Here is a 22,983-nt window from a genome sequence, read left to right as displayed (position 1 = left end):
CATTAAGACAGTAATTGCCTTTGTCTAATTGATGGTATAATTATTGCCTTAGTGGGGTAAATTTTTTTTTTTTTGGTTTTTTTTTTTGTTTTTTTTTTGTTTTGAACAAATGAAATTATATACAATAATGGATGGGGAAGTGAGCTCATGTTTTATTATGGACTAGTAATAATGTGATTCAAATTCTTTTTTGACGAGAATCGAATCTAAAACCTCTTACTTATAAATGAAAAGAAATATTATTAGACCGCAAGATAAGAGGCTAGTGGGATGGAGTTTCTCTTAATAATTGTTTTTTTGTCAAACGATAGATTTTATTAGATTAAATGTTAGATTAATTCAGAAGAGGTTCGAACCCATATTATCATTCAAAAGCTCAACACATTTTTATCATTGTAGTAAACAGCCACTTCATGCTAAAAAATTATTTCACCCAATGAATTATGAAATCAGAAGTCGAAAAGTCCACTTTACCCTCATATGCATAGTGTAGAGCACTTAGGCCGTGTTGACATGATTGTCCTTTTCCTCATCAAAAGGTGCTTTTAAACCCCCGATTAGGGTTTTAGAAGCCAAGCGAAGAGTGAGTGAGAACCGCAGACGCACAGGGTGGCCGCGCTCTATCTCTCTCAACCGTCTCAGTCCCTAGGGTTTGCTCGCAGCCGGAATCAAAATTCAAAGGTACTCATTATCTCCTCGACTTCTTCCAGAGCTTCATAATCATTTTTCAAATTTTTCGTATTTCTGCGCTTGTTTCATGTGTTCGTACGACAAATTCCGAAGCTTTTCTGAGTTTCGTATTTCAGTAGCTTTTACATTGCTGAAAATATCAAGGGGTTTGATAGATGCTAAGAGTAATCTGTTTGCATAAACAAGTTGGAAACCTAATCACTGTTGTGGGTTTACTGTTATGATTGAGGGATGCTCTGATTTCATGTAAATTTTAAGCATAAATTTCTTATTTTGTGTTTTAGAAGTTATGGGGTAGGAGATATTGTTCATGTGCTAGCCAAACATGCTGCTGCACCGATAACTATTGTATATTTTATATATTATGTGTATAGGAAAGGTATTATCACTGAGAATGTTTTGTACATCTGTTGGGGTACCTGCTGTTTGTGGTTTGTTGGGTCTTTTTTTTTTCCAAGAAAAAATTGAGCGATATTTTGTTCTGTCTAATGTGCAGGAAATGGTTTCATCTGATGATGACCGATTGGCCACTGAGGCTGTGGAGAAAGTGACAGATTCAGAGAAGAAGAAGAAGAAGAAACATAGGGACAAGGACAGCGATTTGGACAAAGATTTCATGATCAAGCCCCAGAGCTCCACTCCCTCCTTGGACACCTCTCAGTGGCCTATCCTTCTTAAAAACTATGACCGCCTCAATGTTCGAACTGGACACTACACTCCTCTACCCTCAGGGTTTTCCCCCCTTAAGAGGCCTCTTGCTGAGTACATCCGATATGGTGTTCTCAATCTTGACAAGCCTGCAAACCCCTCGTCGCACGAGGTTGTTGCTTGGATTAAGCGCATCCTTCGTGTTGAGAAAACTGGCCACAGCGGTACCCTGGATCCTAAGGTTACAGGTAATCTCATTGTCTGCATTGACCGAGCCACACGACTTGTCAAGTCCCAGCAGGGTGCAGGGAAAGAGTATGTTTGTGTTGCCCGCTTGCATTCAGCTGTGCCTGATGTTGCCAAGGTGGCTCGGGCCCTTGAATCCCTGACTGGGGCTGTCTTTCAGAGGCCACCTTTGATATCAGCAGTCAAAAGGCAGCTTAGGATTAGGACCATCTATGAAAGCAAGCTTCTTGAGTATGATGCAGATAAACATTTGGTTGTTTTCTGGATTTCTTGCGAAGCAGGAACCTATGTGCGTACACTCTGTGTGCATTTGGGTCTGCTTCTTGGTGTGGGAGGTCATATGCAGGAGCTTAGGAGGGTCAGGTCTGGGATCATGGGTGAGAAAGACAACATGGTCACAATGCATGATGTCATGGATGCTCAGTGGGCTTATGACACTAATAGGGATGAGAGTTATTTGAGGAGGGTCATCATGCCTCTTGAGGTTCTCTTGACTAGTTATAAGAGATTGGTTGTCAAGGACTCAGCAGTGAATGCCATTTGCTACGGTGCCAAGTTAATGATTCCAGGGCTGCTCAGGTTTGAGAATGATATCGAGGTTGGAGAGGAAGTTGTGCTGATGACTACCAAAGGAGAAGCCATTGCATTGGGAATTGCTGAGATGACCACTGCTGTGATGGCAACTTGTGATCATGGTGTGGTGGCAAAGATTAAGAGGGTGGTGATGGATCGGGATACTTACCCAAGAAAGTGGGGATTGGGACCGAGGGCATCCATGAAGAAGAAATTGATTGCCGAAGGAAAATTGGATAAGCATGGGAAGCCCACTGAGAATACTCCGCAAGAATGGATGAGGAATGTGGTTTTGCCTATTGGTGGGGATTCTATTGTTGCAAGCACTGCTGTGGCAGAGGAGACCACTCTCACAGACAAGGAGAAGAAGGATAAGAAAAAGAAGGACAAACATAAGGATGAAGAGGAAGCTAAGGAGGGGCGTAAGCGCAAACTAGAGGATGCCGCAGAGAGCCCTGTTCCAGTTCCTGCGAAGAAAAGCAAAGGCGAAGAAGTTGAGCCTGAAGTTGAGAAGTCAGAAAAGAAAAAGAAGAAGAAAAAGGACAAAGAGAATGGCACCGTGGATAATGTTGAAGCTGGTTCACCTGAAGCAGAAAAGTCTGAGAAGAAGAAGAAGAAGAAGAAAAACAAAGACGCTGAGGACAATGGTACTGTGGCTACTGCCGGCTCTGCTGATGGCGAGGCTGATAAGAGTGAGAAAAAGAAGAAAAAGAAAAAGGGTAAAGCAGATGCAGAAGAAGTTTAGAGGACTTAGGATTAGAATCTTTAAGTGGCAGAACTTTTGAATGTATGCCTTTCTTTTATTCCATCTACAATGAGAGTTTCCGTAACTGACACTGGAATTTTCGTATCTCATATGTGTAATTTTAATCGATTTTCCGCAGTACTAGTTTTTGTGGTTTAGCTTTTCATTGCAGGCTGTTTTTACTTGACCGAGTATTTTCAATTCATCGTTTTACCTGTTTCCTTTGCTTGTTTTCAATTCATCGTTTTCCCTGAAAATGGAAAGTATGAATGAAAATACAGTTGCTATATGGTTTCTGGAGTCTTAACAATTTAGCGAAGTTACTGGTTACAGTTCTCTGCCTTTTCAGAGTGACCCCAACCTAGGCAGCATCACTGACCGAGTCGAGCAAACTCATGGATGCAGGTATGGCTTCAGCTCCTAATTTGGTTTCAGCTTGGTATATTTTCTTTGTTTTTCTGTTGCACTGCTCTTGAAAAGACATTTCGTTAGCGAGAGCGTTACCTTAGAGTTAAAGAAGCTACCGGTAATAGATGAAGCTGATGCGCAATTTGCTACCCTGCTTAAGACTAGTTCAGTAACTTCGAATTGTCAATTCCGTTGGTTTTGGTTGTCCAAACCATGTACAAATTTGCATCATTATCTTCAAGTGATGGATTAATAGTTTGGACAACGGTAGATTAAGGCTCGGAAAGAAAGCCCTCATCCGTGTTTCGGTGATCAGGATTGCCAGACTTAAAAAGTGACGCATTATACAAACAGTACCAAGATAAGACGATGTTTCCGTTCGTTATTCTACTTATGTTAATCAGTATGTGTTCTCATTTTTTATTTGTTTTTTATCTTACCATTGCCTTGTATTTGTAACTTTCGAGCAGGTACATCAACCGTTTTGAGTATTTTCACTTGTGGAACATTAGTTTTTTGGTGATCCTCCTAACTCTTAACTAGTTGCGTTATGTGTTTTTTGCACTACAATATGCATCGACTATGCTCTAAAAGATTTAGTACTTAAATTATGATGTTTTATGTAATGATGTTCCGAGAAATTTGCGATAGTTTCACCATATTACAAGTAGTTGATGTTGGCGTGAGTATCTTATTTGAGGAGAGATTTGATATGTTGATTGTATTTTCCTATTATATGAAACTAGGGTTTATGGAGTAATACGAGTTTGAGATTCCTCCCCACATTTGAGAAGAATAATACATCTGAATTATTCCATAAACCGTAAACTCGTATTATTCCAAAAACCCTAGTTCCATATTTTAGCAGATCCTGGGATTTTTGCTCTACTTCAACACACGTAAACTAAACCCTAAGGATTATGGGACAGGATCTTCCAACGACCTTACTGACAAGGGAAGCCATTCGATGAGTCCGATGATTTCACAATTTTTCAATGAATCCAATGCCCTTGCCAATATTTCGTGACTATAAAAGTAGTTCATGTACTGTCCCATCGTCGAACTTGGTGGGAGCCACTGATCATACATGATCTACTGCTATGATCCATGACACTTCCGTTGAAGACTCTTAACAAGATTAATCTAATAATATATGCTCCCCTTTTTTCAGGAACGATGCAACCATGAAAATACAAAGAAACGCAATAAGTTGAAGGCGTAAATTTATGTTTAATATGTCGTATGCATAAAATGGATTTGTCACCTTTCAAGTATCAGCCAACACGACCTTGTTTCGATGTGTATCTGGATATCGGGTCGGGTTGATTTTCTTTGCTCCATTAAACAAATAATATTATACCAAGAACAGAGAATTAATTTATAATTACAAAGGCTTACTCAGAAAATAAAAACAATTGACAGATAAATAGCATGGAGAGGAGGAACAGATGGGCGCAAGAAAAATTTGGCAGTTTACGAGCAGCTGAATTCCTATTAATCCCAGGGCCAAGAATTTTTATAGCGATTCACAATTTCTTCGGTCTTTGCAGCCAAAGGCAGCGCTGCGGGACAAACTGCGAGCTGAATGTCATGTGTAAACGGCAACCAGCTAAGGCATTTCAATCACACAAAAATGCATAAGATCACCCACAGCAAAGCCTGTCATAACTTTGAGTGCTGTCTCCAGGGACATCCGCCTTCAAAAGCCTGCTCTAATACATCTTCCATTCGCTTTGCTAGTATTATCTGTTACGGGAAAATTCACAGATTATGTCGTTGATCATAATCACATATCACGTGTCCAGAAACCAAACACGGTATGTACAGGCAACAGCTGAGTATGCAATAAAAGCAAGCTAACAAGCTATGGAGATAAACAAAACTTAATAAGCTGGCCTCGATGAATTTTACATCACACACATAATTGAGAAACACCTTGCTGCAAATAAAACCAAAATTACCTCAAGACCAGAAAGAACAGCCGACGGTACATCAGTTAAATCCTTCAGATTCCTCTCTGGAAGAATGACTCTTGTAATACCACAACGGTGGGCTGCCAATACCTGTAGCAATATAGATTCAAATGATCAAACAAAGCCTCTGGCTCATTACTAATGTACCGGAATATTATATGCATTAGCAGAGAATTTTGCTTCAATTTTCTCACCTGTGGCTTGAAGGTTCCTTTAAATATTATACAAGAAAAACGTGCTAGAAGTGTTTTGGGAATGACACAAGTTTCTCGAAATAAGCTTAAAAAGTTTCTCAAAACAATTCTGAAAATGGTGTAAAACGTTGATGATCAAGAAAACCAATGACAGAACAAATGAGAAACAAGCACATTTCAAGAAACCTGCGTTATTCCACTTAGCTAAAATCCCAATTAATTTTCCATCAAACATCCACTTACCTAGACGACGGTTATAGAAAAAGATATTAAAATGGAATGACTATAGTATATAGCCTGGAGATTATAAAAATGACAGTACTAAGAAAAGTGAAAATCTCTGTGCCAAACAAGTTTGATGTACAGTATAATACTTGTATATGAAAAACAAGGTCACATACAAGGATAATGTTAAATGCCCAACTAGCAAACAATTCAAAACACTTGACGGCAGTAATCGTATAAAAGCATGAATATGACTAGATCTAAAAACCCTTCAGTTCATACAGCATGTGTTATACATGCAGACAGACTTACGTAGAGAGTCACGGATTATCATAATTAGATTGGTGCATGAGGTGAGTATACCTTGTCCTTGACACCACCAACAGGTAGTACGAGACCCCTCAATGTCATTTCTCCAGTCATTGCTGTATCTGCTCTTACTCTTCTCTGACAGAACAATGAAACCAGTGCTGTTACCAAAGTCACACCTGCTGAGGGTCCATCCTTCGGTACAGCCCCAGCAGGAAAGTGTATATGAACATCCCGACCCTCCAAAAGATTGGCTGCCTCAGCTGTTGCGAACTTAAGATCTTTTGCCCTGCCTCTCACCTGAGACATAAGTAAAATCCTCAGTATCAATCATTATAAGCCAACATTTACAGAGCAGAAATTGTAGCATCATGGTTGATGCATACTGTTCTAAATAAATTAAAAAACACTATATACTCTGTGCACATAGGGATATACCAAGTTCAAGGAATACAGATTACAACATTTTTCTATACTAACCAGTCCCAAAAACCGAAGTAAATCTGACAGGATGATTGGGATCTCAACATAAATGTCTGTCAGTAACGAAGCATTCCGATTTTTTTTTTTTTGGAATTTTCGGATTTAAGATCCCGGATTTGATTTTGTTGTGCCAAAATGGGAAGCTTTCAGATTGAGTTGGTCAGAATCAGAATTTCCAATCTAACTTGCTTCTATGTTCCTCTTCTTTTTCATTAAAGTACAACTATGATTACCTTACACAATACCTATTTGAAAGATTAAACCCAAATGGCAAGAAAAAGTGCAAGTCATGTGACTGAAACAAAATGGATAATAACAGTAAGTTGAGTGCCGTTATTATCTCTTAGTTGTCTTAAAATGGTGCATGAACAATTCAAAATTATGACCATCGAGTCACCACCATAAATGTTTGACTCATCATGAAGAGGAGTATCAATATTTCAGATAAATAAAATTAATTTAGAAGAAACATTTTACCCATGTCAATGCTATTTGTGCTGATTCTTTGATAACATCTCCAAGTTGACCAGTGAGATGCAGTTCACCCTTTCCCCCCATTGCTGTGGCCTCCACAAATTGAACCTCTCCACCAAAAGCAGTCCAAACAAGCCCAACAGAAACACCTGGTGTTGCAACTCGTTCTGCAGCTTCTTTGTCATCAAACCTTGGAGGCTGCATTACAACACAAACAGACAACCTCAGAAACTCTTAAGCAATAATGACAAATCAAGCTGGAATCTCTTGGGGGATGTGCGTATGTCAAGCTGAAAAATTAATACATGGTAAAACCAAGATATGTTTTTTATAATAAGTATTCCTTGAGCCCAAAACTCGCTCCAAAAGTATCCTACATATTCATTTACATATAAATTTTGACATTGTAAGACTTGTCAAAATGGCATGGTACCCTGATTGTATCAAATCCATTGACAAGTCAAACTAATCGAGTTTCTAAATTACAAGCAAACACTATGCTAAGTCCAATTATGAAGTAACCTTTCTTAATGATTTTAAAAAGAGAATAATTACCCCTAATACTTTCTCCAGCATATCCTCATCCACAACCAACGGCGAATCAATCTTGAAAGTGCTTGATATCTCATGCTTATTCACACCCATCGGAATAACCTCCATTTCCACTTCAGCTCCATCAGCAAGTCTGTTTTCGAGTAGTGGTGAAGCAAGCGAGTGCACGTCTTTCCTCAGAGGGACAGCTTGTTCTTGCTCTGCAACTTTTACTGCAGCTGCACGAGCCAAGGCAGCTAAGTTTCTCTCCAGATTCCGAACACCAGCCTCCCTAGTGTACCCTTGAATGATAAGTTTCACCATGGCCTACCACAGTAGACAGACAAGTTTCAATATGATGTTTTCATAAAACAACATTGATTACAAATGTAACCGTTGTTTTGTGAGTTGTGACATAAAACTTGATTGGAAACTAGAAAGAGGGTGCCTATTTTCAGATCTAAAGAAAGAAACTATTGGAAACCACAAGTTCAACACCATTAATACTTGATACAAATCAGAATAAACATACCTCTGGGATTCTAAGAAACTCAGAATTCAACCCATGCTGATCAAGAACTCGGGGAATTAAATGGTGCATGGCTATCTTCAGCTTTTCTTCGGGTGTATATCCAGGCAGCTCAATAACTTCCATCCTGTCCAAGAGTGGTGGGGGAATCGGCTGCACCCTATTTGCAGTTGCCACAAAAATCACCTTTGAAAGGTCGAAGGGAACATTCAAATAGCTATAGGACTTGAATTAAGGAATTGTGTCAATATAGAAACCCTGTTTGCAATGTTATTTGGTAGGGATTTAGGGAAGGCAGCATCCTTCTTTTTCAAAAAGAGATATAAAAAATTATGCCATTTAAAAGTAAGCAGCCATGTAATATTTCTTAAGCCAAGCAATCATGTTGCAGGCCATTTTGATAGCAACTATATCTGTGTTTTCTGCAAGAGTCGAGTGTAAGATATGCATAGGTCAAACCCAAAATCCATACAGCACGAGGACGTTTTCAGATTAACTAAATAAATAATCAGACCTCAATAAGGTATAAAGAACAGGATACTGATCATTGAATGTTTTATTTTGCTCAGGATCAAGAACCTCCAGTAGAGCTGAAGCTGGATCACCGCGCACATCAGAACCTGTCTTGTCAATTTCATCTAGCAGCATGACCGGGTTGGAAACAGCTACTTTCTGATATACATCATAATTGAGAAAAAAATTAGTGCAAGTCCTAGTACATCAATCCTATACTTGGCTGGGTGTGGATATGGATAAGTGGTTTTTGTTGTGTCCAGTAATGACTAAGCCACATACAAAAAGGAGAGAGCACAAAGGAGGCTTCTTCAATTTTGAAATTTGTTTGCCTAAAGGCAGTGATGGTGATCCGATAGACAAACATTATCACTTATCAATTACAAAATACTGTATTTTGTCTTCTTTTTCTTGGCTGGTTCGATACCCTTAGAAGATAGCATTTTGATTATAAGTTGTGACTGACCATCAAAACCATCACCATCCCTTACCAAGCATATGAATATCACACCACAAGTCCATGAAAATGTTTACTTGGACGAAATTATACCTTTAATCCATCAATAAGCCTACCCGGCATGCTTCCAATGTATGTCCTCCTGTGTCCTCGGATATCAGCTTCATCCTTTACACCACCAAGGGATATGCGTATAAATTTTCTGCCCAAAGCAGCAGCAATAGATGACGCCAAAGATGTTTTTCCAACACCAGGCGGGCCAACAAAACACAACACTGGGCCTCTGGCATCTGGTTTGAGCTGCAACACACACATAACCAACATATTAACATCAAATATTTTTAATAAAAAAATAATCAGACAAAAACTAAACAATTAGCCACCTTGCGAACAGCCAGATATTCAATAATCCGCTGTTTGACCTTAGTTAAACCATAGTGATCACTGTCAAGACGTTCTTTTGCAGCCCTTAAATCCAATTCATATTCTTCACTGGCCTTCTGCCAGGGAAGGTCAGCAAGAAGCTCTAGGTAAACACGTGAACTATTATATCCAGGTTGTTGGGGTTGCATCTTTTTCAGCCTCCTGAAACATGAGGGGAAAATAAAATAAATAAATGATTAAATGAATGAGATCCCTCTATACTCTAGAATTTGAAGTACAAGGCTGTGTACTAGAAAACAACAATGAAAGCAACCACTTTTGGACCAACTTAACAAAGTCCCAATTTTTTTTTTAATTATATTACCACTGACACCCAAGAATTAGTGGCCCCAGACATTTTGCGTAAAGCTGCATATTTCAAAGTGGCTTCAGATTTTAAAATGCAATAATATACACTGGCCGATATCCTCTTCTTTACTGAATACCTTAAGAACAATATATTCAAAACAACTTTAACACACCAACATTGGCAATGATGTCAGGATTATATAATACTGGGCACCAATTACATTGTCATCATTCCCTTTTCTCCAAAACCCTTTATGTCAGACACTCTCTGTAAGAGGATGGTAATCATATCTTACTCGACATGGGGAAAAAAAAAATGCCGAAGTTAGGATTACATTGAAGTTCTAGTAGTAATACCAGTATCTGTAGTACGGAAAATTTTGTTGGAAAAACAAAAGGACAAAACTACTTGCACACAAGAACACAGTAACCCTTGTTCCTTTCTTCTAACCAAATCATACCTCAGCTCTCTCTGTGCGTGCTTCCAGATGTTTGAAGGCATTCCTGAACTTTGCATCTTTCTTTCCAGAGCAACAACATCGTCTTCATCGTCATCATTGTCGCCAAGCTCCTCTTTTATAGCTCTCATCTGCAATACATTTCAAAAAGTAGGAAGGAATTGGAACCATCAGCCAACTAAATGATAGAAGAGAACAGTATGTGTCTCCAATTCAGAGGAAGGTTTCTTTAGATATTTCCTAAAACATTCAACATTCGAATCCACCTAGGTTAAGTATTTTCAATATCCATATCCATCAAGGTCCATGATATAAACAGATGTAAATACAAAATTAATACATTGCAAACCTAAGAGAAAAAAAAAGGCCCTACCTAGAACTAAGTAAAAAGTAAAAAGTAAATTTCATCAACTCAAGCAGCCCCTGACTTTCCATGAACTGCAAAAGATGACTTGTATCCTTTACAACCTTCCCAGGGGTATACACATGAGAAATCAGAAATACCTCTGAATATATTTTTCTTTTTAAAAAATAAAACCTATTTGATAAGAGTCCTCCAGCAATACAACAAATTGTGCCAATCCTAGAAATTTTTACATGTGCATAATTAAAGCTAACCTATCAAGTGAAAAATAATTACATTTAGAATCTGTTAAACCTCGAGAAGAAACACACAGTAAATTAGAAAACCATTCCTTCATTCTCACAATTCTTTGATTTTATTTAAAAGATCCCTTGTTAAATTTAAACATCATAAAAATGTGAAGGAGACTTTTTTGACAGATAAGCTATGAGGTTGGTTGAGGAAATTATAACTATTAGGCCCCAGCATCACCACAAAATTAGCACATTCACCTTCATTCATAAATGACTAATTTACCAAAAAAAAAAAAAGGTTTAATAGTTCCCATAAAGATCAAAATTTTCACAGTAAAATTCTAACTGAATTTCTTATTTGTTCCACCCAAAATTTTCTATGGCACTTCAAACAGAACAAAACGACTGAATGCTACCGAAAGAATATAAATAATGAGCACAATACTTTTATCACTAAATAATGAGCACCAATATTTAACTCACTCAGAAAATCAAAGCTGATGTGAGAGTGCAAACCTGCTGGCGCAAAAGAAACTCTTTCTGCGATTTTGATAATTGACCCTCAACTTTTTGCGTAATCTTCTCTGCTACATGAATAGACTGTCACAAGGTAACACCAACATGACTGCTTAAAAACTCGAGGAAGTGTAAAGATGATAACATGTGAACATGCTAAGCATCAGCACCAGTGAATAAACAATTACCTGCAAATGCCTGTCAACTAGCTCAGTAGCTTTGGAAAGTCTTACTTTCAGATCAACTGAATCCAACATACACAGTTGCTCCTCAAAACTTATCTCAAAGCTAGCAACAAATATATCTGCCAACTTGTGAACCGGAACTGTCTCCAGAAGAACTTTTGTTCTTCCTCCGGTCTTTTGTTTCTACAAGCACAAAATGAAAATGAGAGTTACTGATTCAAGTAATACAAGGTTACACAGTGTTTTATCAGCAATATGTAAATATGTATATAGATATCTTATCTCTAACAATATCAATATTTCGCAAGAATCCAAAACATAAAGAAGCCCAGTTAATGCTCAACCAAATCAAGGAATTTCAGGCAAACGATATTCCCTACAAACCTTAAGCATGAACCACAACAAAAACCGAAAAAACCATTTTGAACACAAAGGATTGTTCAACCAAAGGCACGCAGCCTCACAGCTTGAAAAGGAGGTTAAATTTTTTTATAGAGGGTAATATCATAATAGGTATTAGGGTATATACCATAATAGGTATTTGTGTGTCAAGCTTTTGTAGTTTCCTATTGATAGTCTGATACCTATATGACTTATTATTTTGAAGAAATTTGGTATGATAAGCCTGCACAACTCAAAACTATATAATCAAAATATTACACCGAAGTAAAAAAAGGAAAAAAAAAAAAGGAAAAAAAAAGGCAAGACTCTTGGTATCCATTTTATTTTATTCACTGAAATATGCAAACATCACAAGTATTACCTGCTCAAGAACAGAAATCAGCTCCGTAGCAGTTGCTTTGAATTGGCGAGATAATGATATGAACTCTGGATCTTGCTCCACTTGCTCCATTTCTCATGAAGATAAGAAAGATAAAACAACTCAACATATTGGTAGATAAGGGCACAAACTCATCACCTAAGATTCTACATATAATGTGATAATGATAAACTAATCACAATCATAAATCTTAGGGACAACACCTCAAATAAACCACAAGATACACTCAGGTCAACACATTAGAAGAAACGAGGAATCTACATATGTTAAGGATAAAACATTGAAAAAATTGTTGATTGTTTAAAGAGGAAAAACATAGTAACAATTGATATCTAACCAGCTCTAAAAAACTTTCAGAAACACCCCTAGTCATGGAAAACACACTGCTAATGAACTAATGAACCGGGACCAAATACATAAAGCAATGTGATATCAGTGGCAGAGGTTACATTAAACAAACACTTAAGATCGGAAGTCTGAAGACAATTACTTGTTACTGAAACAGAAAAGAAAATTCAAACCAAGGAAACAAGAGCTTGAGACCATATGTAGCAAGCCGACCAATCAACCCTAATATCTTCTACCAAAAACAAGCCCACGTACTAAATTGATAACATACCAGACTTTGTCATTTCAAGTGGAGATATCCGTGCAGTATAATATGTTCCCCTTGTGCTAAGTTCCTGGACGTTGAATCTACACAAGCCTTCAAGGACAACTACATACGTAACCCTCCCACTTGGCTTCTCAACTCCTCTTGAGAGATGTAAAGCCCGTGCAGCAACTCCCCTAAGAGTATAAACAAAACTTATTATCAACATAATTACTTTACAAACACAATCTGCAAAATCACCGAATGGAAAACTTATGAATAAACGAACAGAATTAAGCACCAAAACAGAAAATCAGATGAACAGAAAATCAGTTAAATGTAGAATGATCCAGAAAAACGGGTAATGGCCCATTCAAGTGCTAAAGGGCAATTAAACTGACTGAAATAAAGACAGTCACAGCACATGACATGATTAGATGGACCACCACGTTATCTGTAATGTTAAGTTGTGGTCCCACAAAATAGAAACACTTTCCAATGAATAACAAAGTAGATTTTGATTCAAGTATACCTAGTATGCCAGTGAATAACTTCCTGCTGATTTTTTCCATCTGGCCTGTGAGAATCGGAAGTACCAACTTGAACTCTAGAGCTTCGTTCACCAGATTCACTTCCCACACCTAAAATTAGGCAAATTCCCAACAAGGCAACAACAACAACAACAGAAAAAGAAAACCATTTAGATTTGATTTTCCAATAACTATAGGCATCCACTCATCTGTATCGAATAGAGAAATAAGCAGAAATCACCTTGAGACAACACAGGGGCCACTGTTGCAGCCTCGGCAGCATCTCGAACGGGAAGAATACCAATTAACCCCTTCTCTTCGCGCTGCCATAACTCTTGCTCCACCAATTTGACACTACATTAATCAAATTCCCCAATTTTATCAATTCCATAATCCAGCAGTTAGAAATTCACAATTCCACACCCATATAATGATCCATTACATAGAAAAAGGGAAAGGGAAAGTTGGAATTTGAGATTAATACTGGCAAAATTGAAGAACAAAATACGCGGTTTCGGCAACCAAAGAGCATGAAAAGGAATAATTTCCAAGCAAGCAGAGTAATTGGAGAGCTATAAAGTTAGAGCTGAGCTCAAACAGCTACAATTCAAGTGCATACAGCAGGAATCAAACAGAAAAAACAAATCGATCAAAAGAGTTAGGCTCAAAGGCACCTGCTGGGGGAAGTGCAGCGAATTCGAATGATGGCGCCGGGTAAGAGGACCTTGTTTCGGAAAGGAAGGATGCCGAGGCGAGTGGGAAGCTCCACCGATTCCGCCATCTTTGCAATTTGCACAGAGAGAGAGAGAGAGAGAGAGAGAGGAAGAAGGAGAAGAAGAAGAAAGGAGAGTCAGAGGAGGTAGAAGAAGAAGGGAAGGTGGTGAATGCAATGTGTGTGGGTTTGGTTTTATTCAGCTTTTTACTTTGTTTGGTTGGAAGATTCTTGTGCGCTCGCTCGCTCTGATTTTTTATTTCTTCGAAACCGCGACGGCTTTGTTTTCACCTTCTTTTTTCTTCGAAAGCGCGACCCTACTTATCTCAAACAACAAAAGATAATCCTAAAACTACGTTGCCCAATAAATTAGGAAATGCACAATATTAGAAATCTCGAAATGTGTTTTTCTTTTATACCTAATTTGTATCCCTACAAAACTAAAACTTTCAAGTTTGTGTGACTTAGTATTAACCGTCAATTAGCATTCTTCTTCACTTGTAAGTGAGTTTTAGATTCGATTCTCGTAAAAATCGAATTTGAATCATATTATTGTTAACTCATTATGAAACTTAGCTCACTCTCACACTTCTTAATGTATATAATATCAAATGTTAAAAATAAAAAATAAAAACACTTTCAAGTTTGTCAGACCTGAAAAGACGATTTTGTTCTTCTTTTATATTTGAATATAAAAATAATAAAAATAAATCACGTTGACGTATCAATTAAGCATATTTGATATATTGATTAAAATTTGATGATATGATGATTGAATATTGACAAACAGTTCCGAACTTGAGTGGATTTTGAAAGGTAACATTCTAAGATTATTTTTAAAGGAAATGTTCAAATGTTCAAATCAACATTAATAGTTAAAAAAAAGCAACAATAATATTTTTCATCCGATAAGCCAAATCTGATATAACATGATATAGATTAATATATCTCATCCTTGCTACCAAAATTAACAGCAACTTGAAACTGTTTTGACTAATTATTAATGCATTTATTGATTAATTAATGGGAAGGGGAATAGTGTTATGTCTGCTTTTATTTAGACTGGGAATTTATATTAGTTTAAATGGCCAATGACCTTGCAGATGTATCGAATTGCAGCTTCAACCAACACGCATTGCAGCTTCTTCGAATTTGACTGACAAGCCTGCAACACACATCTTGTAGCTTCTTCGTATTTGCAGCTTCAAAACACATATCTTGCATCAGGCATTTCGTATGACAAGCCTTATGATTATTGAATTGGATTTCTATTTTTTTATACTTTCTGTTAGTGCAAAATTGACAATTCTTGACAAAATGTCTGAGTCTGTAATAGCTTAGACTTGTTACATATTTTCAATTGTAATTGTTTAAGTCTAAGGATGTCTCTCACACTTCGATGCAAGAGATGTTACGTAAACAAGATACTTATTCAGGTACGTTTGCACGCATGCATTCAACTACATTCATTTGTTATCTCATGTTATTGTAGTTAGAATAGGACTCTTGACCATTGTGTGTTTTATCTCTGTTAAATGACTTATCCTTTCTATATTAATTATTAAAACACACTTTCAAAGAAACAATCTGATTGAATTGAGACTAATCTGATTGCATTGGAACTTATCGGTTTGCATTGGGACTTATCGGTTTACATTGGGACTTATCTGTTTGGATGTTGGTAGGAGTCATCTGATTACATGGATTGCATTCTTATCGGTTTGAGTCAGTTAGTGCATTAAGCCTTTATAAGAGTTGTTAAACTCTTGGAAAAAGTGAAGCCGCATATGCATGTTTTTCTTTGATTATAGATTGGCAGCAGCTTTGCTTTTTTAAAAGAAAAAAAATTAACTTTTAAGTGGCTGCCATATTGTGGTTTCTATAGCAATTGTTTTTGAAAGAGAAAATATTATTTTCATGCTAGTTTCATTTGTTTTATTGAATGTCAATTATGAAAATGTGCCGTGTGATTTTCGTACTTGATTGTTTTCCAAATAAACACTTCATCATATAAACACTTTGCATGATCGAGTTAGTGTCTTGCAAAGTTCGAGGAAAAGGTGATTAACGATCGTGTTAGTATTGTGCCACTTCAACTCGAAGACTGATGAAAGATCGAGTAGCAAAGCGCGAAGACAAAGCTGCCAACTAGTATGGTTGTCTAGTTGATGAGTTCTTGTAAGTCTTTATGTATTCTTTCTTTCTTAGTGCTTCCTGGCTTGGTAGCCCGAGGATTTTCCCAGTGGTGGGTTTTGCCTCGTTAAATCCTACATCATGTGCGTACTCTTTATATTTATTTTGACTATTTGTGTAGGGATTAGTTTACATAACTGATTAACTTAAACCTTAAATTGCTTTAGTTTTAAGTTGAAATTTAGTTACATTTCTAGGTTAAATTAGTACCCATCCTAGGACTTTCAATTGGCACCAGAGCAGGTCACTAAAAATACCTAGTGAGATCCGTGGGTAGTCTAGGATGAATCGGGCTATGGGTTCAGTTTCTCATCCACCATATTTTGATGGAGACAACTATGCTGCATGGAAGGCAAAGATGAAATCATTTCTCTGGGCGCTTGACGACAAAGTGTGGCTTGCGGTTGAAGAAGGCTGGGAACCTCCAACAGTTAGTGAAACAAAAGGCGAAGGACAATCTTCTGTAACTATTTCTATGCTTAAGCCTAGAAGACAATGGAGTGAAGATGAACACAGCATTAGCACATTCAATCAAAGAGCATTAAATGCGTTATTCACTGCCGTTTCGCCTGAGCAATTTAACTACATTAGTAAATGCACAACGGCGAAAGAAGCTTGGGATATTCTTGAAGTTACTCATGAAGGTAACTCCACTGTCAAAGAATCCAAGGTTCAAAATCTCATCATGCAATTTGAAAATATCAAAATGCTAGATGATGAGAGTTTTTCTGACTTTTATGCTAAGCTTAGTGTAATTGTAAATGGTTGTCACAATCTTGGTGACAGCATTCCTGAACATAGAGTTGTTAAGAAAATTCTAAGATCTCTCCCTTCAAGGTTTCATGCGAAAATGACAGCTATAGAAGAATCGAAAGATTTAAGCACTTACAAGTTGGAACAATTGATTGGATCATTACAAACATATGAGTCTGACTTTACCGAAGTCAAGAAAGGAAAAAATGTTGCCTTCAAAGTCAATAATGAAAAAGTGAATTAGGATTCATTTGAAAACCTGACTCAAGATGAATTTGCTCTTCTCACCAAACATGCTAGGAAATTTTTGAAACTCAGAAGTTCCATGGGATGTGAAAATCGAAACAACTTTGATTCAAACTCCAAAGTTCCTCGTTCTCGAGATGTCTCTCATGGAAATTCTTCTAAGTTTGTCAAACTTGGTGAAAAGAAAAGTTCAAATGACAGAGACAAGTGTTTTGAATGTCAAGGGTATGGACATCATGCTCATGAATGTGCCAATACTCTTAAAAAGCTGAAGGATGAAAAGAATAAGGCGTTAACCTCCACTTGGAGTGACAATGATTCAGAGAAGGACACGGCATCTGAAGATGATGATGAAGTGGTTGCGTTTGTTGGAATCGTGGATGGATATGAGACTGATGACTCGGTAGTTGAAGAACCTGATTCCGTAGAAGTCCTACAAAAGTATACTGCACTTTATGATATCACCATGAAAGTGACGAAAGAAAATGATGAACTGAAAAATAAACTTGTGCAGCTTGAAAGCGAGAAGAAGGAAGTAGAGATTGAGCATCAATCTCAAATGGAACATGCAGAGAAGCTACGAGAGTCAATGTTGGAAAAACTACATATGCTAGCATCAGACAACGAAATCCTTGAAAATGAATTAAGAGGCATGAAAAAGAAGGTTGAAGAGTTTAGTATTGGATCAAGAAAAATTGACAAAATGTTAAGCTATGGAAAAAATTTAGGTGATAGAAGTGGTTTAGGTTTTGATTTTAATGTGACTGGAAGTTCTTCCTCTTCTGTTACTAAATTTGTCAAAGCTTTACAAGAACCAAGCAGGAAAGAAAGTAGTGATGAACCCTTTGGAAATTCGTGTACCACTACAAATAAGCCAAATTCTGTGAGCACTTTTGTTGATCCAAGAAATTTCATTAGGTCAAAAACCTTTATTCCTACTTGCCACTTCTGTGGAAAAATAGGACATATCAGACCTTGATGTAACAAACTTCGAAAGGAAGATCGAACTAAGCACACCACCCATTGGATGTCTAGAAAATCAAATCTCAAAATGAGATTTGTTGCTCATCCGAAGCGAATGAATAGAATTTCAAAAATAATGCTCAATTCCATCACTCCAAACTTAAAACAAGTATGGAGAAGAAATGAGACTCAAGTTTGCTTATTGGATAAGATGTCATCATCATCTGATGAAGACAATCTTACATGTTTGGTGGCTTTTACTACCCTTTCAACTTGTCAGTCTAATACTTGGTATCTCGACAGTGGTTGCTCGAGGCATATGACTAGAGACAAAAGATGGTTCACAACCTTCACCAAGGATTGTAAAAATGGAGCAGTCACTTTCGGAGATGGAAAAAGAGCAAGGATTATTGGAAAAGGAGAAATCAAAACTCTAGGAATTCCATGCTTAAAAGATGTCATGTTAGTTGATGGACTTAAAGCTAACTTAATTAGCATCAGTCAAATTTGTGATGATGATGATGCTGAAGTATTGTTCAATAAGTTGAAATGTTGTGTGAAAGTTGCTAGTGGGATAGACATTTTTGAAGGAAAAAGGTCTAAAGACAATTGTTATTGTGTGAATGCAAATGAATCACATGTGCCAAATATATGCAACAAAGCAACTGATGATGTTTTGGATTTATGGCATAAAAGATTAGGCCATATGAATTGTAAGGATATGATCAAGCTTTCCAAGAAGGAATATGTGAGAGGTTTACCAATGTTGGCTGGAGAACTTGGAATTTGTGGAGAATGTCAAGTGGGAAAGCAAACAAAGAGTTCACACAAGTCAACAAACTACATCTCAACCTCACGACCTTTGGAGCTGATGCACATGGACTTGGTTGGACCAGTACATACTGAAAGTATTGGGGGAAAAAAATATATTCTTGTCTTGGTGGATGATTTCTCACGTTTTACTTGGGTTGCATTCTTGCGTGAGAAATCTGATGCGTTCAAAGCATTTTGTGGCTTGTTGAATAGAATTCAAAATGATAGAGTTGCTTCAAATGATCGTGTGATAAAACTCAGAACCGATCACGGAACTGAATTTGAAAACACATCATTTTCTGAGTTTTGTGATGAAAAAGGAATTGCTCATAATTTTTCTGCTCCAATCACTCCTCAACAAAACGGAGTTATTGAATGGAAAAATCGTGTGTTGCTTGACATAAGTGTCATGCTGACTAGCGCTCGTTTGACAAGTCATTTTTGGGCTGAAGCAGTCAGCACCGCTTGCTATACTGCAAATAGAGTCTATCTTCGACCTGGTACAAAGTGCACACCATATGAGATTTGGAAAGGAAATAAACCAAACGTGAAGCATTTGAGAGTGTTTGGAAGTATATGCTACATTTATAGAGATAGGGAAATGTTAGCAAAATTCGATTCATGAAGTGATATTGGAATTTTTCTAGGATACTCTCTCACTAGTAGAGCATATAGAGTGTTCAACAAGAGAACTACAAATGTCATGGAGTCCATTAATGTTGTTGTGAATGACTCCTCCTTAAGTATTGAACAACCTGCTTCAGATGAAGAATTCCTTCAAAGTAAATTAATCGATGAGTCATCCACTACTCAGGTTGAAGTGCACCAAAATGTTGACTCAACAAAAGCTTTGAGAAAAGGACACAAGCAAGTGCAAAAAGATCACTCCAAGTCCGACATTATTGGCAACGTGGAAGATACCATACTAACAAGAAGCAAAACTACTGCTGTAGTAAACTTCACGTGCTACATATCAAAGATTGAGCCAAAAAATGCCAAGGAAGCTCTTTTAGATGATGATTGGATAATGGCCATGCAGGAGGAACTCAATCAATTTGTTAGAAATGATGTATGGTGTCTTGTTTCCAGACCCAAAGAAACAAATGTTATAGGAACAAAATGGGTTTTTCGGAACAAAACCGATGAACATGGTATCATAACGAGAAATAAAGCTCGTCTAGTTGCTCAAGGATACACTCAGGTAGAAGGTTTGGATTTTGACGAGACATTTGCTCCTGTTGCGAGATTGGAGTCCATTAGGTTGTTACTTGCTTTTGCATGTCATCTGCGTTTTAAATTATATCAAATGGATGTCAAGAGTGCTTTTTTAAACGGAGTACTTCAAGAAGAAGTATACGTGGAGCAACCAAAGGGGTTTGTTGATCCAAAACATCCTAATCATGTGTATCGGTTGAAGAAAGCTTTGTACGGTTTGAAACAAGCTCCTAGAGCATGGTATGAAAAACTCTCAACCCATTTGTTAAAGAAAGGATATACACGAGGAGCTGTTGACAAAACCTTGTTCGTTAAAAGAATAAACAAGGATGTGATGATAGCTCAAGTGTATGTGGATGACATAGTATTTGGCTCAACATCTGACATACTTGTCAAAGAATTCACTGAAGTTATGCAGAGCGAATTCGAAATGAGTATGTGTGGGGAATTGAATTTTTTTCTTAGGATTACAGGTCAAACAAGTTGAAAACGGTATTCTTGTCTTTCAGACAAAATATGCAAGTGAGCTGGTTAAGAAGTTTGGTTTGGATTCAGCAAAACCAGTCTCCAATCCCATGGCAACAACCACAAAACTTCACAAGGATCCAAATGGAAAAAGTGTTGATCAAACCCTCTATAGGAGTATGATTGGAAGTTTGTTGTATCTTACTGCTAGTAGGCCTGATATCTCTTATAGTGTTGGTGCATGTGCACGATATCAAGCTGATCCAAAAGAATCACATTTGGAAGCTGTCAAAAGAATCATCAGGTATGTACGTGGCACGGTTGATTTTGGTTTACATTATTCTTTTGAAACCATTTCTGAAATTGCTGGATTTTCAGCCGCCAATTGGGCTGGAAATGCTGATGATCGGAAAAGTACTTCTGGATGATGTTTCTATGTTGGAAACAATCTTGTCGCTTGGCATAGTAAGAAACAAAATTGCGTTTCCTTATCCACTGCCGAAGCTGAATACATCGATGCTGGTAGCTGTTATACCCAACTGCTTTGGATGAAGCAAATGATTCGTGATTATGGCATTAATCAAGGCACCTTCTCTATTTTCTGTGACAACACTAGTGCTATAAACATTTCCAAGAATCCAGTTCAACATTCTCGTACCAAACATATTGACATTCGTCACCATTTTATTCGTGTTCTGGTTGAAGAGAAGGTTTTAATATTGGAGTTTATTGCCACTGAACATCAACTTGTAGACTTGTTTACTAAGCCTCTCGACACTCATCGTTTCGAAACTCTTCGAAAGGCATTAGGAACATGTCGTGTTCTCTAAACTTCATCTTTTCATTTTTTTTCTTTTTCTTCCTTAGTTATTAATTTTTTTTTAAACTTTAACGCAAAAGAAGTCCAATTCTTGTTAGTCTGCAAAACTTTTGTCCACTGCATTCTCTGCTTCGTGCTACACATAATATGTTTTTGCCTTGGTGGTTGATACTATATGTATGTTTTCTGATTAAACTTGACTTCTTACTTGCACCTCTGCACCCTGTGAGCTTTTGAGCATCCAGTTAGTATATGCATTTTTCATACACTTTTAATCGTTTATGTGTGCTCTATCTTATGTGATTTTTAACTCTCTAGAACTTGCTTTGCGATCTCTTGAGGCTTTGTATCGCTCTTTACTCTTCTTTTGAGATGAAATTAAGAATTACGATTTTTTTTTCTTATACCCCAGTGCTTTATTATTTTTCCGCATTATTGAACCTCTCCTTCAGTTTATGTTCCCTGCTTCACTTCTTATACCCTGGTTCTCCCCACAATCTAAGCCAGTTGAATAAATTTTTTAGGCAAGAGTCCAAGACTGTTTCCCATTGCAAAGCAAAACTTGTGCCGACAGAATCTTTCCAAGTCAAGAAAAGCTATCTCAAAAAAAAAAAAAAAAAAAGAGGAAAAATCAAGATTCGTGTGTATAACACACATGGCAATTGTTTATCTCTGAAGCCACCCAAAGGTATACTTGTACTTGAAAACCATAAATATATTAAATGTGCAAAGCACTCTCTCTTGCTCTAGTGGTTCTCTCTGTCTCCACCTCTCTTCCGTTTGATTTCAACAGGATTCTATAGCTTCTTGGACTTATCTCCTCCCTATTTTTTTTCTTAATCCCGTACCTACACCCTGCTATCACCCTTCGTAAGAACCTATTTTCATCTCTTGAGGGTAATTTGTTGATGTGTGAAGATGAGATTGCTCTGCAAGCCTATGGTAGGGTATTCACATAATGATCCTTTTTGAGTGTAAACACTTCACCCCAAACACCTTGAGTGAAATTTGAGAATATTCCTTGTGAGTTTAGGGGTTGCTCTTGAGTTGGCTTGTTTAATCATATTGCATCTCTATAGTCCTGACTATTTTGCCTTTCTTTCGTTTGTATTATGTTTCTGTGGACATTAAATAAAATTTAAAAATAAAAATAAAAATAAAAAAATCGTTATTTTCCTTATCTTTGCTTTATCCTTTCCCATTCTAGATAATGTTATGTGTTTTTTTTTGTTTTTTTTTCATTGATTGTCTTTTTAGTTTTTTTATTGCTTTGAAATTGGACTCACTACTTGTTTTTCCCCTATTTATTGATGTGTTTTCAATTGCTCATTGCACGTTGTCTCCAACATCTGTTCATCATGGTTTCCTCACGCAAGTCTGCCCGTTCTCATACTCTGAAAGGCAAACCTCCCAT

The 22,983-nt window shown here is 37.2% G+C and overlaps 2 protein-coding genes and 1 pseudogene across 2 annotated transcripts; 2 read left to right on the top strand and 1 right to left on the bottom strand.

Moving 5' to 3' along the window:
* Window positions 1-515: 515 nt before the first annotated feature.
* Window positions 516-3,068, top strand: LOC137710517 (H/ACA ribonucleoprotein complex subunit 4). Its single transcript, XM_068449561.2, has 2 exons — window positions 516-681; window positions 1,187-3,068. The coding sequence occupies exon 2, from the start codon at window positions 1,190-1,192 to the stop codon at window positions 2,900-2,902; it is 1,713 nt and encodes a 570-aa protein (XP_068305662.2). The 5' UTR covers window positions 516-681; window positions 1,187-1,189; the 3' UTR covers window positions 2,903-3,068.
* Window positions 3,069-4,520: 1,452 nt separating this feature from the next.
* Window positions 4,521-14,486, bottom strand: LOC137710516 (lon protease homolog 2, peroxisomal). The gene is made up of 17 exons (XM_068449560.2): window positions 14,064-14,486; window positions 13,631-13,743; window positions 13,392-13,500; window positions 12,887-13,056; window positions 12,250-12,341; window positions 11,490-11,669; window positions 11,302-11,385; window positions 10,192-10,319; window positions 9,382-9,583; window positions 9,092-9,298; window positions 8,570-8,700; window positions 8,032-8,245; window positions 7,524-7,826; window positions 6,972-7,166; window positions 6,066-6,311; window positions 5,272-5,373; window positions 4,521-5,056 (listed from the first exon to the last, which is right to left on the bottom strand). Exons 1-17 carry the CDS (start codon window positions 14,168-14,170, stop codon window positions 4,973-4,975), a joined length of 2,667 nt encoding a protein of 888 aa, XP_068305661.2. The 5' UTR covers window positions 14,171-14,486; the 3' UTR covers window positions 4,521-4,972.
* Window positions 14,487-16,652: 2,166 nt separating this feature from the next.
* On the top strand, window positions 16,653-18,272 carry LOC137717092 (uncharacterized; annotated as a pseudogene).
* Window positions 18,273-22,983: the final 4,711 nt, after the last annotated feature.

The sequence above is a fragment of the Pyrus communis genome, chromosome 6 (genome assembly GCF_041283825.1).
Source record: "Pyrus communis isolate YQ-2024b chromosome 6, ASM4128382v1, whole genome shotgun sequence".
In the NCBI taxonomy this organism is placed as follows: Eukaryota; Viridiplantae; Streptophyta; class Magnoliopsida; order Rosales; family Rosaceae; genus Pyrus; species Pyrus communis.
This window is presented reverse-complemented; position numbering and strand designations above follow the sequence as displayed.